This window comes from Littorina saxatilis, linkage group LG17 (genome assembly GCF_037325665.1).
Source record: "Littorina saxatilis isolate snail1 linkage group LG17, US_GU_Lsax_2.0, whole genome shotgun sequence".
NCBI lineage: Eukaryota > Metazoa > Mollusca > Gastropoda > Littorinimorpha > Littorinidae > Littorina > Littorina saxatilis.
This window is the reverse complement of record NC_090261.1, coordinates 18,867,926-18,885,672: the sequence shown is the minus strand read 5'-3', so window position 1 is coordinate 18,885,672 and position 17,747 is coordinate 18,867,926. Positions and strand designations below refer to the sequence as shown.

Genomic DNA, 17,747 nt, shown 5'->3' with positions numbered 1-17,747 from the left:
ACGGATTTCACAACTTTCTACAGATGAACAACAATGTTGCCTTCACCACTCCCATAGGGTGACAGATGTCACAACTTTCTGTGTACACAAACTGATGACGACATAAGCGCATGCGCAAACGCCTGCCGACACCCATAAGCTTTCAGCTATACATACATGTGAGCCAACGCCAGCGTAATACTAGGGCTCATGGCCCTAGGGTTCCACTGACTATGTTTAGTGACAGGAAATTCCGCAGGAATGTGGAATGTATTCATGACTTTGTTTAATTAATTCTTTATCTGTGTGTGTTTACGCTTACAATAGCAAAAGTTTGAGGATTGAATTGAACAAAGAGAAACTTCTAAAGCATGAGTGTGCTTTGTGTCATGTCGAGTCTCTGAGCTTTAAAACAGCGAGAAATTAGCATTGTCTTCAGATTAACATGTCTTCAGTTAGGTTATTAACAAACGTCGGAAGATGGAGTTGTAATCTCTCGCCAATCATTATGACGTCATTTGCATGTTAAAGACTCGATATAATTATAGTGTATTAGCGTGAGAGACCCGGCTTCGCCCGGGCTCTCTCTCGCTCATCTATGGCTGTCTGTGTGCGTCTCTCAAACACACACACACACACACACACACGCTGAGATGCCTGGCCGCAGGTACACACTTATTAGAAAGAATCCACAATTTGTACGTAAGAGTTTAAAACGCTTAAATGCATGCATTGACAGTCAAAATACATATTCAAAATATATAGATGGATAAAAATAGAACCAATTAATTTAACACATGTATACACAGATATTCACACACAGACACCGTGACTGACACCCATGGAGACGTACAAATACTCATTGACACACACTCACCGTGGCTGAGATGCATGGACGCAGGTACACAGTCATTAGAAAGAATCCACAAATTATACGTAAGAGTTAAAATGGCAGAAATGCATGTATTCTCAGTCAAAATACAAATTTAAACTACATACATGGATAAGAATACAACCGATTAATTTAACACATTTATACGCAGATATTCACACACACACACACCGTGACTGACACGCATGGAGACATACAAATACACATTCACACACACTCACCGTGGCTGAGATGCATGGACAGGGATACACACTCATTAGAAAGAATCGAGAAATTAAACGTAAGAGCTAAAATCGCAGAAATGCATGCCTTCACGGTCAAAATACATATTCGAAAGTGTGTGTGTGGTCGCCAAAGGTCAGAGACGGGAGGGGGTAGGAAGACTGTGTGTGTGTGTGTGTGTGTGTGTGTGTGTGTGTGCAGGGCCGGACTACCGGGGGGGTTATGGGGGTTGCGCAACCCCCCCCCCCCCCTAGCCTAAACATGTACTTTACTTATTTAATTTTTTTTTTATTATTGCTTATTTTATGCCGTTTTATGCAAGGAGCGACCATTTTCTTATCTCAGAATATGACCTACCCGTCAGCTTCAGGGGGCTTCGCCCCCTGACCCCCACAACGAGGGGGGGGGTGGATTCTAGGGTTTCCGGACCCCCCCCCCCCCCCAGCCAAAAAATAAAAATATTGAATGAGGTATGCATTTCTTTATTTTACATTGAGTTTCAATTTTGGGGGTATTAATCAGTGACAAAATCTGCTGCCTGAAACTGGTAATGATCATCCTCAGAATGCACCAGATTGCACCATTTTGCATCCTTTTTTTCAAAATTTTCCGGGGGGGGCATGCCCCCAGACCCCCCTAGCAAGCTAGGCACTTCGCGCCGTCGGCTCGGCGCTTCGCGCCTTCACACCCATATCTTCACAATATACTTTTGAAAAAACCCAGTCATAAAATGAACTGATCCGCCCCTGCCGCCAGGGGGGACATCCCCCTGGGCCACCACTGGCAACCCCCCCCCCTCCTCTTCGCCTAGTCCGGCCCTGGTGTGTGTGTGTGCACTGTGTGTGTGTGTGTGTGTGTTTCTCTCTCTGTCTGTCTCTGTCTGTCTGTCTGTCTGTCTGTCTGTTTGTCTCTCTGTCTGTCTTGTCACATATTGATATTTTAGGACAGAGAGAGCTAGTGTGTGCGTGTGTGAATTCTCAGAGACATATACAGAAAGCTCTTTCGAGTGTTTTATCTGTACGAGGGCATGAGAATTCTCTTCAGTTTTGCAATCGTGCTGATACGCCGCGGCTTCGTGCTTTGATCTGAATACTCCGGAATATGACGTGAACCTGCTGAGGGATGCAGACGCGGCTTGTGCTTTGATGTGTTGTAGACGAAATGTAGCCCTTTTAGTAGACATGCAGTGATGACATCGAGATTGCTATAATTCTTTTTTTTTTTAGGGGGTAAGGAAGGGGTTGGTGTGGTGGTGATGGGGGATGATGGGGGTGCTGGGGATGGTGGTTGGGTTGGTGTTGATGATGTAGGGCTAGTGGGAGTGGTAGTTGTGGAGTCGGCGGTGGTGGTGGGAATGGGGGTGGTGGTGGTGGGGGGGCCGGATCTGGGGATTGAAAGGGGGGGGGGGGGCAAGATTACTTTTTTTTTAGAAGAGCCAAGCCACAACTAAACAACTAAAAGTTTCTCTCTTCGGGGGGGGGGGGGGGGGGGGGGAGGCGGAGGAGGATTGGAGGGCTGGCAGCGCAGCGGCGTCGGCAGCCGCGGCGGTGGTGGTCAGGTGCACATCTTCACAGTCACAGGAGTGCACATGCACGACATCGTCTTCCTGCCCCCTCCCTTCTCGGAGCTTTGGCAATCACAGACAGACAGACAGACACACACACACACAGACAGACAGACACTCTCTTTTATTTATATGTATAGATGAGTCGACTGAAAAGTGAAAGGTTTCAAAACCTGCTATCTTTTTAAGTAATTCCTTTATTTTGAGCGTATTTACCAAACAAACACAATAAAACTATATATTTTCTGAATCAGAAAAGGAAAAGGAAAAGACGAATCTTAATTTTATAAGTCTTGGTTCAAAAGTAAAGAAAGTGACTATTTTAACGATTGTCACAAATTTCAAGAAAATTGAGGAAAAAATGTAGCAGTGACAGTGCGGCCTCAACTTTTGCAAACGGGAAAATATGACGTCATCAAAAAGCGCTTTTAAAAATCGGAGAAAAAGGACACAAGCAAATGCTTCCACAAACGTGCAAACCAATTTTCATAAAAATCCGTCAAGTACTTTTTGAGATATATGCTCTGCACAGACATACAGACAGGCACACACACAGGCACACATACCTAGCGAGACAAACCTCGCTCTCCGCTCTTGTTAGGCCAAACAAAAATATATGTTGGATTAGGGTAACCCACAGACCCTATTTTTTTCCCGCCGACCCTAAAACTTTTTTTCTCCATTTTAAAAAAAAAATCCCCCCAAAACAACCTCTGGCACATTTTGCGAACCATACCAAGATTAACAAGAGGCGAAGCCTTCACGGCTCACGTAAGAAATCGACAAACAGTAACACAAACTCAATCACTCAGTCACACATACACACACACAGTAAGCATACCGTCGCGATATAACCTTGAACGGTTGAAAACGACGTTAAACACCAAATAAAGAAAGAAAGAAACAGTAAGCATATTTTATTAGCGAGATTTAAGAAACAGCACGTTTCGTTTTGCAGCTCGTTTCGTTTGGTGAATGAGTCACCCCGCGAAACGGAACGTGTAACGAGACGGCATAGGCCGCAGACAAGATTTAGATGTATTCACGTTTCGTTTCGGAATGAAAGGCCGGGCATGGCAGGATATGATCCGCTGACTGGGCATGGCATAATTTCAACTCCACGAGTCAATAAAGGATTGACATACTCGCATTGCACGCACAAGAGCTTCACATTTTTCAATTCATGCACCTGATCACATACGAAGCCAGAATAAAAATTCGATGCGATGACCTACTTCTGCTTCGCCATTTGCTTTCTCACCATGAAGTTGGATAAATGTACCAGGATCAGCACCCTTCAAAATATTTCAGTTCACAACAGTTGTCTACCTCCAATGAACACATTCTCAGCGTTGAAAGACTGTGAAAGGGTTGATGAATCTAGCAATGCATAAAATGGCCAACAAATAAAACTGTTAGTGTGCAAAAATACTCACAAAAGTTGACGAAATATTGTTCGTTTTTTGGGGGTGGAAAACGTGACTGCGTTTTGACGTTCCACGTTCCGTTTCAGTTGACCTTCACCTTTCCAGCGAGAGACCCACGAAATAATGACGTTTACCACAACTTCAAAACGAAACGTCCCAACGTTTCGTTTCTTAAATCTCCGTATTATCATAAGTGATACGGTGCAAGAGTGCGAGACACTAGATCTAGATCTGTCTGTCTGTAGCCTACTTTTTATATTTAGTCAAGTTTTGACTAAATATTTTAACGTAGAGGGGGGAATCGAGACGAGGGTCGTGGTGTATGTGTGTGTGTGTGTGTGTGTGTGTGTGTGTGTGTGTCTGTGTGTGTGTGTAGAGCGATTCAGACTAAACTACTGGACCGATCTTTATGAAATTTGACATGAGAGTTCCTGGGTATGAAATCCCCATACGTTTTTTTCATTTTTTTGATAAATGTCTTTGATGACGTCATATCCGGCTTTTCGTGAAAGTTGAGGCGGCACTGTCACGCCCTCATTTTTCAACCAAATTGGTTGAAATTTTGGTCAAGTAATCTTCGACGAAGCCCGGGGTTCGGTATTGCATTTCAGCTTGGTGGCTTAAAAATTAATTAATGACTTTGGTCATTAAAAATCTGAAAATTGTAAAAAAAAATAAAAATTTATAAAACGATCCAAATTTACGTTTATCTTATTCTCCATCATTTGCTGATTCCAAAAACATATAAATATGTTATATTCGGATTAAAAACAAGCTCTGAAAATTAAATATATAAAAATTATTATCAAAATTAAATTGTCCAACTCAATTTAAAAACACTTTCATCTTATTCCTTGTCGGTTCCTGATTCCAAAAACATATAGATATGATATGTTTGGATTAAAAACACGCTCAGAAAGTTAAAACAAAGAGAGGTACAGAAAAGCGTGCTATCCTTCTTAGCGCAACTACTACCCCGCTCTTCTTGTCAATTTCACTGCCTTTGCCATGAGCGGTGGACTGACGATGCTACGAGTATACGGTCTTGCTGAAAAATGGCAGCTACTTGACTAAATATTGTATTTTCGCCTTACGCGACTTGTTATATTTAGTCAAGTTTTGACTAAATATTTTAACGTAGAGGGGGGAATCGAGACGAGGGTCGTGGTGTATGTGTGTGTGTCTGTCTGTGTGTCTGTCTGTGTGTCTGTGTGTCTGTCTGTCTGTCTGTCTGTCTGTCTGTCTGTCTGTCTGTCTGTCTGTCTGTGTGTGTGTGTAGAGCGATTCAGACCAAACTACTGGACCGATCTTTATGAAATTTTACATGAGAGTTCCTGGGATTGATATCCCCGAACGTTTTTTTCATTTTTTTGATAAATGTCTTTGATGACGTCATATCCGGCTTTTCGTGAAAGTTGAGGCGGCACTGTCACGCCCTTATTTTTCAACCAAATTGGTTGAAATTTTGGTTAAGTAATCTTCGACAAAGCCCAGACTTCGGTATTGCATTTCAGCTTGGTGGCTTAAAAATTAATTAATGACTTTGGTCATTAAAAATCTAAAAATTGTAAAAAAAAATAAAAATTTATAAAACGATCCAAATTTACGTTCATCTTATTCTCCATCATTTTCTGATTCCAAAAACATATAAATATGTTATATTTGGATTAAAAACAAGCTCTGAAAATTAAATATATAAAAATTATTATCAAAATTAAATTGTCGAAATCAATTTAAAAACACTTTCATCTTATTCCTTGTCGGTTCCTGATTCCAAAAACATATAGATATGATATGTTTGGATTAAAAACACGCTCAGAAAGTTAAAACATAGAGAGGTACAGAAAAGCGTGCTAAACTACTCAGCGCAACTACTACCCCGCTCTTCTTGTCAATTGCACTGCCTTTGCCGTGAGCGGTGGACTGACGATGCTACGAATTTACGGTCTTGCTGCGTTGCATCAGTTGCGCCGGTTCAGTTTCATTCTGTGAGTTCGACAGCTACTTGACCGTTAAATGTTGTATTTTCGCCTTACGCGACTTAATTGTTAGTACTTACGGCCGGGACACGACTGCCAGATGGCCAGATCGACACTGCGCTTTCGACAGCGCTTCCTCGCGCAGACACTGGAAACACGCTGTGCAGATTAACCTGTAGGAAATCTCCTTTGGTATCTTCTTTATCTATTTTTCTGGAGCTACGAAACTGAACAATGTGAAATCATGAGTCGTCTTCTTCGAATCGGCGAACTGCAGCTCGGTGATAACTGTATCTATACCACAATCCTTCACGCGATCTGACCTAACCTTGACCCCTGACCTGGTCTACATACCACACAAGACACAAATCAGTCAGCTGTTTTTACCCCCCCCCAAAAAACCCCCCCACCACCCGTTTTCTTTGGATACACACTTTAACTACTGTACATACGTGCCGACGAAATGTTGATCATTGCTTCAATATTTTGAAGCTGAACATGCTTGGATAATAACCAGGTAAAATTAGTATTTCGGTGTTTAGTCAAATGTTAAAGTTTCTATCACACACATACACACACACACACACACATACACACGCACAGACAGACAAAGTTTAGCATCGCATAGGCTACACTTACGTGAGCCAAAAATGGAAAAAAAGAATGAAAAAAAAACCCGACCTACCGCCCCCATTTTTGTGTGGTTATGTTACCCTAAACCAACATATATTTTTGTTTGGCATCAAGACATTCAGTCATTACTTGACTGAATGTAAAAAAGACACATTACCTTGAGGACATAGTTCTGAGAGATGGCACGGAAATTAGGTTTTGTTTCCTTTTGAAAGATTTTCACTTTTTTTTTAAAGGTCCTCGATAAAAATAAACTTAGAAAAAGTGGTTATTTGAAATACTTATGGGTCAGAATTGACGTTTTTTGTGACCTTTTAGGCTAAAAGATGTAGTTAATGGGACACATTCATCTTCCAGAATAATAACGATTGAACTTTGAAGTGTGCTTTTTATTTCACTCCAAACATCTAGTAAACAGAGCAACTTTTTTATATTTATGAACAGATTTTGTTTCCTGGGTAAATATCACAGGAACAAAATAAATGTCGGAAAAAAAGCAAATTGTTGTACTTTGACAGAGCTTCTTCAGTTATTCCTACAAAAATCAAAAAAAGTCTCTCTGTTACTAGACATCATTTCTGATGAAAAAAATGAAAAACTTAAGAAGATTGAACAATTAGTCTTGAAGATGAATAGTTCCCATTGACGGTGCTTGTGTTCAAAAAACGGTTCTAAAAAAACAGCGTCAAAATATTTCAAAATGGTGTCAAATGTTAATAAAACATTTTGAAAATGAGCAACTTTATTGCAAGAAAGAGGTTGACGATGAAAAAATTACTTCGCACAATGATTCTATGCTGAGAACCTAAATTCCATGCCATCTCTGGTACAATGGAACCCCTCAGTTTTAAGACCCCCTGTTCTAAAACTTCCGTCTCTTATGACCTTATTTTCAGAGACTTTCTCAGGCGACAAAGCTTGCCTCCAATTCAGTTAAAACTTTCCCACTTGTAATTTTCAAATATCATTTTCTTTTCATTTTCAAATATGATTATAACTTCCTTATTTTTGAGTATTGGTTTTGGATTTCTTTCTAATGTAGGAAGTTACAAACAGCCCCCCCCACACACACACACAAAAACAAACAAACAAGTGTATACTTTTATTTGCTAAACGCATCTGAATTTTGGTAGCCTGGCTCCCCATAGGTGTACTTTGGGAACAAACTTCATAATTATATACTCGGAGGCAAAAGAAACGCAAATAAAGGATGCGTTAATTAAACCTTTATGGACTTGAAATAAAAATAAAATAATGATACTAGCATGTTCTGCACGTGTTGTTTTAGCGGTCTTATCTTGTCAGAACCGTGTTTGCCGTTATCTGGGTCACACGTGAGGTCTGATTGACGGGGATCCCAAACCGTCATGGGGACCACTTTCAGCTCATGCACAATGTGGAAAAGCAGCTTTTCGTGTTCAGAGTGTTCAGGCAAGCTGTACCGTACTCACAAAACTGTTACAACATTCATTTCTGCGACACAGGCGCGATGCCGAGACTATCACCAGATCAGCGCCAACAGGCGATCGGGAGACTTGATGCCAGACAATCAGTTCAGCAAGTTGCTAGGGCATTTGGAGTAAATGTCACCACGGTTTATCGCCTGCAGCCACGTTGTCATGCCAATAACAGTACCTGCGACTTACCAGGACTTGGCAGACCCCGGGTAACAACAGCCCGACAAGATCGCCATCTTGTCAGTCCATCAACACCAGCGAGATGCATTCGAAACTGCCGCCAACACAGCCCGTAACACATTTGGGGTGCATGGACAACCCGTCAGTGCCAGAACTCTACGCCGACGCCTTGGTGGGCAGAACCTGGTAAATCGGCGTCCTGCTCGACGTCCTGTATTGACAGCTCAGCATCGCCTGGATCGTCTAGCCTGGGCCCAGCAGCATGCCCACTGGCGCCATCGGGACTGGCGGAGGGTTCTTTTTTCGGACGAGAAGCGCTTTTGCCTGGAACCTGGCGATGGGCGTGTCCGGATCTGGCGAAGACCTGGACAGCGGTTTGCTAACAATAACATCCTGCAGCATGATCGATGGGGAGGTGCCAGCGTCATGATATGGGGCGCCATTGGTGTCAATTAGCGAGTAGGACCTGTCGTCTTTCAGAACGTCGGCCAAGGTCGTGGGAATGGTGTCAAGGCAGACCGCTACATCAATCAAGTCCTGCGTCCCTATGTGGTTCCATTTGTCCAGAGGTACCGGAACTGCCTGTTCCAGCAAGACAATGCCCGTCCCCATACTGCACGTGCTACCCAGGACAGGTTGCGTCACAACAGCGTGAACATTCTGCCTCATCCTGCTCGATCTCCGGATCTCAACCCAATCGAACACTTTTGGGACATCATGCAAAGAAGGATTAATGCCCTTGCCCGGAGACCCCGCACAGCAGCAGAACTGCGTGCTGCCGTGACCCAGGTGTGGGCTCAGGTCCCTAAGCAGCAAATTAATCACCTCGTCCTCTCCATGTACCGGAGGTGCGCCACAGTCATCAACGCCCAGGGAGGAGCAACACGCTTTTGACTTTCAACAGTCTTCAAACAGTGTTCAGTGGAACATGGCACGTCATGCTCTCATCCCAATACACTTTTCCGTATGGTTTTTGTATCGGTCAATTCGTTTCATTGTTATTGTTAACCCGAAATAATTAATTCGACATTAAAATTCATGGGTAACCCATCTTCACTGCAGCATTTGCGTTTCTTTTGCCTCTGAGTTTATGTAGTATGCACAGGCATTAAGTGTGACGACTAGATGAGACGAAAAATCGAGGTCCCTTCGTGTACACTACATTGGGGTGTGCACGTTAAAGATCCCACGATTGACAAAAGGGTCTTTCCTGGCAAAATTGTATAGGCATAGATAAAAATGTCCACCAAAATACCCGTGTGACTTGGAATAATAGGCCGTGAAAAGTAGGATATGCGTCGAAATGGCTGCGATCTGCTGGCCAATGTGAATGCGTGATGTATTGTGTAAAAAAATTCCATCTCACACGGCATAAATAAATCCCTGCGCCTTGAATATGTGCGCGATATAAATTGCATAAAAAAAATAAAATGTAAAAAAATCCCTGCGCTTACAACTGTACCCACGGAATACGCGCGATATAAGCCTCATATTGATAGATTGATTGATATTTCATTTTTGAGACATGGATCTGTTATCATTTGTTGACAGTCGGAATATTAGAAATAATGGTATTATAACTTAAATGTTTTGACCAAAATAATAATCATAGCGGATCATGCAAGTAAGACGTATGCAATTTTGTGCAATGTAGAATGCAATTTGTGCCTAATATTGGGACATTGGTAATATTTTGAATATTTCTGAAGAATCCACATAAAAAAATATTGTTTTTCATTTTACTATATACCTGCGAGTCATATATCATGTTCTAACAATGATTGATGAACAAAAGAAGTTGAATATATGCACTTAAATCAGTTGTTTTGAGGGGCAAACCCTTTGGGGGACTTTAACGCCCCACGGCGCAATACGTATTTTTTCGAAAATTAATTTTTTCTTGATCTTTTGCATGGTATTTTTTTTTAGAACTGTTTTGGATGTTGTTATTTAAATGCAAAAGATACCAACGAGACACACACACATTTTAAAGCAATTTTTTTACACGGCAGCGAACCTAATCTTCTTAGTAGTAGTAGTAGTAGTAGTAGTATGTAGTAGTAGTAGTATGTAGGGGCGGCTATATTTGTTAGCCGAAGGCCGCGAGGCCTTATTGGTGCCCCTTCTTTGTCAGATACTTTGCATGCCTAAATCCCTATTCTTTCAATGCTTTCAATCAAAGTCACGGTAAAAAAGGTTAAGAAATTTTGGAGAATTGTCCAAGAAGTTTTTGAAGGCGTCTACTGTGGGTGCGAATTTTATGTTAGTGGGTAGTGCATTTCAATTGTTAGCGGCAACTCTATGAGAAAACGAAAACTTGCGCTTGTTAGTCTTACAATGTTGAACAAGGATTTTTCCCTGGCTGTTTCTGGTGTTGTCTGTCTGCTTGAATGTGAATATTTTGTGCATGTCAATATCATCCACCCTATTTATAATTCTATATGTTTGTATTAGGTCACCCCTTGTCCTCCTTCCCTTCAAAAGTCCAATGGGCGATTGTATCTTCGCGCGTCGACTGCATGCAATGGTGGTTAGCTAACTTCTAATCAATGCACTACTGATGTATGTTAAAACAGTGTAATTTTGATTCCTGTATTGTTGCCAGTTGTGAAAATTTGAAGTTGATTTGTTTCTTTTTCACAATCTGTCTTGCCTTGTCTGTCTGTTTGTCTCTCTCGGTCGTTTTTAATTCAGACTTGATATTATTTTTTTAGTGCATTGAAAGTTACTGTGGAGAGAAAAAACGTACATATCAACTCCAAGGTAAGCCACGTGACTGCAAAAAAGCGAAACCGAAACAAGTTTAGAATGTTTGGAATTCCGCTCCACCGGATAATGTGAATTGCGCACGCGCAATGGAAGTAACACCGCCATACTTGACGGGAAGAGTTATGTCTGCGATGGTTGATGATGCTATACGATGGAAAATAGATAGCATCTGTACACTTAGCTAGATGTCGGCGGCACTGTCTATGTTCAGGAAGACTGCCAGTCATGGCGACGTGAAAAAATCGGCACAGAAGGTTGCAGATACCAAAAAGGATTCGCTGACTCGACTGAAGCATCTACGCTCAGTGCTCGGTAGGTGCTGTTTAGTGTTGTGTTATTTTTGCACCAACACCTCAGAAGGAAAACAATCGACCTCATTTGCATTTGAGTTGATTACAAGAAACCCTTGTGATTGGTGTGAGCAATATATGTTGACCAGTGTTACCAGCTTCTCGAGCTTCATTTATTAAAAGTTGCACTTGTCTTAAAAGAAGAAATTTGACACTAACACTTCACACTAGCATACAGAGGTAGGCAGACTCAGACTGCATTGGTTCATTTTGTTGTCAGTTACATGTAGTGGCAAAAAGAAACGAGAGGGGCATGCGTACAAAATCCAAATAGCGGAGCAGTTTGTAATTACATGTACACATGCATTCTTATTATGACCACTGACACTTATTGAGTTTATCTGACCACAGGCGGAAGGTATCGTCCACTGGACTACTACTATCACAGAAAGACTACAAGGTACGTCACTCACCTTCGAGTCTTCTGTGTTCTTGGAGTCGCTTCCTGGGGAAAAATATTGTTCAAGACGGTTTGCCTCTTCCTACAGTCTGTGTAAGGTCAAATAAATACAGTTGAATGATTGTTTGAACTGTATGTACCTTTAATTTTCAGCTTCCGTCCGCTGCAGGTTGTTATTATTTATTAACCATCATTTGGACGAATCTTCGTTTGCGAGCCGCTAACTTCCACTTGGCGTCAAATAATGCATCCGCACCGAATATGCATACCAGCGCTCATTGGTTAATAACAGGATATTCGATGATTATTTTCCCGTGGGTAGCTTCCCTTTGCTGCGCAATATTTACATATGTTTTAGACCAATGAGCGCTGGTATGCATATTCGGTGCGGATGCATGATTTGACGCCAAGTGGAAGTTAGCGGCTCGCAAACGAAGATTCGTCCAAATGATGGTTAATAACAACCTGCAGCGGACGGAAGCTGAAAATTAAAGGTACATACAGTTAAAACAATCATTCAACTGTATTTATTTGACCTTACACAGACTGTAGGAAGAGGCAAACCGTCTTGAACAATATTTTTCCCCAGGAAGCGACTCCAAGAACACAGAAGACTCGAAGGTGAGTGACGTACCTTGTAGTCTTTCTGTGATAGTAGTAGTCCAGTGGACGATACCTTCCGCCTGTGATCTGACCACAAGTTTCAAGTATGCATGCTCAGCTGATCACAGGGTTAGTTACTTAGTATGCACAGCTAGTAAAGACTCTTCACTGAGTTGGCTGTTATTGTTACCTTTGCACGGGTGCAATCATTTTTTTGCTCAGTTTATTATATATAAAATATCAGAAGTTGTAAAAACAATTGAAAGTCAGCAGAGACTTTCTTCTGAGATTTGTTAAAATCTCTTAGCAGAGCAGAAGAGAGAGAAAAATGTCCTTTCACACACACAGATAGCCCTATTGGGGAAATCAGACCCTCCTTGGACGGGACCGAGATTTCAAAGAGAAGCTAACCCCCAAAGTGGAGAGCGTAGCAACAGAGAAATCTAGTCCAGAGGACCATTGTTTTAGACCAGACACATGTTTCTATTGCTTCAATTTGTCATGTAAAAGAGAAAGGAACATATTCAGAATCAACATCAGACAGTAAGGAAATGATGTAAAACTACATTTGATGTAAACTGAGTAGGCAATTTCTTTTGATTCTTGCAAAATTTGAAAATGCAATTTTCAAGTGAGCTGCGCACAGCATGGCATGGCATTCTGAATCTGAGAAGGTGGGCGGTGCCTTGCCATTCTGTATCCCCACCCCACCAACAACATTTGTTTTTCTGTATTTTAACATACAAAGGTGTACATATTATTATCAAACATCAAAAGTCATTCCTTAGAATAAGTCGCCCTGATATTCTTGATTCAAAATTTTAGTTTGTCTTTGTTATTTTTACTTTCACTTTATTAGCTTGAAAAACTGCCTGACCGTTATAACATTAACCTTCGTCGGTCGTCATGGGTCCGTGTGGACCCAGAAGGGTGTTTAATTGCAAATATCTCTTAAACCAGTTAGAATTTTGTAATGAGCTTTTAAGAATGCCTCAGACACCTAAAAAACTCTTATGTCCTAAAAGTTCTTAAAATTTCAGCGAGAAGTAATTAAAACAACAAAGGTCAAATTTAGACTACACACGAAAGACATCGTGGGGCCTTGCGGACCCATGTTTCTCAGACTGAAGGAACTTAAATAAAAACTAGGGAGAGAAGTCACAAACCTTCAGGTAATGGTTCTAAACATCATTTTCTACGATCTGTTAAATTTTGGAGTTAATAAGCAAGTCGCGTGGAGCACAATTAATACAGAACTATGTGGGTCCACACGGCCCCACGACGTCTACAGAAGGGTATTCACATTTTTCCTTTTTTGAGAAGCTTTAGTCCGCACGATAATAATAATTTAATTTAATTATTTCTCGCGGAAATTGAACCAGGGCGTCTACGGAAGGGGATGCACGTTTTTGCTTCTTTGGAAAGTATGGGTCTACATATTTTTCCTTCTTTGAGAAGCATGGGTCCGCACGGCCCTACGATGTCTTCCGTGTGTAGTCGATAACCCGGTCGGACGAAGGTTAAGCAGGTCACCTAGGATAAGTCCTGATTGGTCAAATAGTCAGTGCACTGAAATGGTACTGAGATCTGGGAACACGTATGATTTTGTCGTACTATTTTGTACGTTTGATTGTCAAAAATACGAACAATTCCTGGACTACTTTTTTTCACAAGCGCACCCCAAAGCAGATACAGTATTTTGACACACCCGTTTTACTTTTATAAATCTCGTGGCATGTCAGGTGATGTGTAGTCTCAATTAACCCAGTTTAATGATAAACTGCTGCAACAACGTGTAGCACTTTTCATGTCAGTGTTGAACAAACATGTTAATGTTATTAAAAATAATATAAGATGTTTGATGGGTTGTTGACAGACCAGCTTTTTTGTCGGTCCGAGGGGGAGCATATCGTCTTTTGTTTCATATTTATTGACAAAGGCCGAAGGCCGCGGTCAATAAATATGAAACTAAAGTCGATATGCCCCCCCGAGGATGGGATAAATATGTCAGGTTTGAGGATGCACAGTTCTGTAGGTTCCTCTCAGTATTCCACCCCCCCGGTTTTCAGTTGTAAATATTAAGCTTAGTGATCGAATGTGGAAGCTACGTTGGGTCAAAGGTCACAGAAGATTTGCGTCGTGCAGCGAAGGAAAGAATCGCGATCTTGTTTCCGACTCACTGCCTCTTTGTTTTTCATTAGACCTGTCATTCTGCTTGCTCGGCTTTGTTGGATGTTTGCATATGTATCTTGTTGCTATGTTCTTTGCTTTTATTATTATTTCTTATTTGCGCTTCGTTTATCGATACGTCTTGTGCACGGGTCAAAATTTGGGTGTCAGGGGTCAATTGGTTTGACTTGAACGTTCGTGTTTCTCTGAACGTCTGTGTATCGAAACTCAGATACACGCACTCCATGACTTTGTAAGAAGACAAAACATATCGCTAGGTTTCATTTGTTTGTGATGAATGTATGACCTTTCATGAAGTATTTTTGTTTTTTGTTTACTTGTGCCAGTTTGCAAGTTCGTTTTTGGAACTTTGCAAAGCAGTGTCGTGTCGTCTGTTTAGGTCTGGGGAAACGCCAATGAAAAGAGCCGAAGAATCTCCGAGCGTTTCTAGTGGGTTTGCTTAAATTGATTATCCATGTATAACCTGCTTCCTGCAACTATGGTAACCGGGGATTTATTGGCTGGGGAACATGAGATTTATTTCCCAGGTGTTTGTGAATAAAAACTTGTGAAAATGATGACAATAAACATTATCACATGTTATAAATGTTAAACATGTTATTACAGGGCAGTACCTTAACTTTTTTTGCTACCGGCCAGGGGGGCCGGTAAGTCAAAAATTGAACCGGCCCCCCAAAATCCCAACCGGCCCCCAACCTGTCGGGATTTCTTACAACCGCCCCAGCGGCTCGTCGCGTGCTAACCACATACACAAAAGACGTACATTCATACTTATAATGTATACATGTGGATTTGCACTACTAATAACTACCACAAACACACACAAAACTTGATGACTAAAGTGCTATGTTTTAATATAATGATAATTAACCTTGTTTTTATAAAGAATTTAAAATAAAAGCCGCCACAAAGAAACAAGAAATCAAAACCACATTCACACCCTGTCACACAATCACACACTAAACCTCACTAAAAGTTACCCCCTTTATGTACCCCCTACCACACAATTTACAAAGTAATTTACTGTGGAACTCTACTTACCACATAAACACACACTACAAAAGAGTAAATCAGCATTTTTTTTAAATTTAAATTATGTTTTTTGTTGTGTAAAACCAAGTATAAAAAGCTGACTACCAAAAAAAATTTTAAGTTGCTTTCTTGTTTTGTTTCTTTTTCTTTATGTCTGTGTTATATAGCTGGGCGGGGATATAGCTCAGTTGGTAGCGCGCTGGATTTGTATTCAGTTGGCCGCTGTCAGCGTGAGTTCGATCCCAGGTTCGGCGGAAATTTATTTCACAGAGTCAACTTTGTGTGCAGACTCTCTTCGGTGTCCGAACCTCCCCCCGTGTACACTACATTGGGTGTGCACGTTAAAGATCCCACGATTGACAAAAGGGTCTTTCCTGGCAAAATTGCTTAGGCACAGTTAATAATTGTCTACCTATACCCGTGTGACTTGGAATAATAGGCCGTGAAAGGTAAATATGCGCCGAAATGGCTGCAATCTACTGGCCGTATAAAATTTCATCTCACACGGCATCACTGCAGAGCGCCTAGAACTGTACCAACGGAATATGCGCGATATAAGACTCATTGATTGATTGATTGATTGTTATTAATATTACTGTTAGATCAAGCAGAAGTATAAAAGTTGCATACCAGCCAAATTTACCACAGCTTAAGTCATAAATAATCAAAAGCATTATATTTCATTTCTATTTCCTAATGAAAACAAACAGATGTTCAGATTTCCTGATCCTAGAATTGTTCACAGGTGATCTTTATGCTTTTGATTCAGCAGAGTTGCATCCCTTGTCCTATTGTTGAAGGTCTGTCTTTTCTTCTTTATCACATATAGTGGATCGGGTTGTTTTTTTTTACTTCCTTAGTTGAAGGGAAATAATTGACAGCAGTAGTACTGTCACTACTTGTACTAAGTTGGTCAGCAAAGCTGGTGTTAACATATTTTGGAAAATGGTCTCAATGAGTATCCCTGCAGTCAATGACATAATTATACATTTCCCAGAAACTGGATCAGTGGTACATAGCAGGCACATCAAAGGAAAAATACAGAGGGCTAGGGGGAATATGTTTGCTCTGGATGGGCGGTCAGATCAAAGGCAGATGCATTGTAAAAGCTGGTTGGCCTTGAGACCTGGGTCAATGACCGGTACTTGCAATCTGAACACAGCTGCCTGTCGAGACACTGACCTTCTTACTCGGGGTCAATGACCGAGTTTTTATCTGAGAGGAAACTGTTTTACAACATGTGAAAGTCTCTGAAGGATTGGTGAGCGCAGGATAAGATAAGACAGGGGGTGAAGTGAATAGCGCAAAGAGGGGGGACGAAGGGGGGTTTAACTATTTTGACTGCTGATGCAATCGCCAGCGGCTCGTGGCACTGGAGACCGGCACGGTTGGCCTAGTGGTAAGGCGTCCGCCCCGTGATCGGGAGGTCGTGGGTTCGAACCCCGGCCGGGTCATACCAAAGACTTTAACATTGGCATTCTAGTGGCTGCTCCGCCTGGCATCTGGCATTATGGGGTTAGTGCTAGGACTGGTTGGTCCGGTGTCAGAATAATGTGACTGGGTGAGACATGAAGCCTGTGCTGCGACTTCTGTCTTGTGTGTGGCGCACGTTATATGTCAAAGCAGCACCGCCCTGATATGGCCCTTCGTGGTCGGCTGGGCGTTAAGCAAACAAACAAACAATCGTGGCACTGGAGTGGTGATGACACGGTCAAGTGAGGCGGAGGGGGGTAGCTGTCTAGCCAATGTGTCTGGGCTTGATTGGTGGTAGTCCTGAGTCCTTCTGAAAGTGGGGGGGGGGGGGGGTGAGTGGGCAGTAGAGAAGTGACAGATTTTGAGATCGCCCGCAGAGATATTTGTTCGCCGGCCGTTCCGATTGACTACGTTGCCTAACAACTTTGTGCTTCAGCGAAATTTGAACTCGCCAGGCGGGCGATTTTAGAGGAATTTCGAACCCGCCCGACGCGATTTGAAGTCGCCGGGGGCGAGCGGGCGAGCGCCAAAACTCACCCCTGTTATTAGCGCCATTTTGAATCTCGTAAGAAGTGAGGAGACGAGAGCAGGTTACCA

The 17,747-nt window shown here is 41.9% G+C and overlaps 1 protein-coding gene across 6 annotated transcripts in view; it reads left to right on the top strand.

Moving 5' to 3' along the window:
• The first annotated feature begins 11,204 nt into the window (after positions 1-11,204).
• LOC138952779 (ral GTPase-activating protein subunit alpha-1-like) overlaps positions 11,205-17,747 on the top strand; it is a 499,987-nt gene continuing 493,444 nt past the window's right edge. For all 6 annotated transcript variants that reach the window (XM_070324510.1, XM_070324511.1, XM_070324509.1 and 3 more), the window contains exon 1: positions 11,205-11,414. In XM_070324510.1, coding sequence (XP_070180611.1) covers positions 11,288-11,414 — 127 coding nt within the window. In that variant the 5' untranslated portion in view covers positions 11,205-11,287. The remainder of the gene's footprint in view (positions 11,415-17,747) is intronic.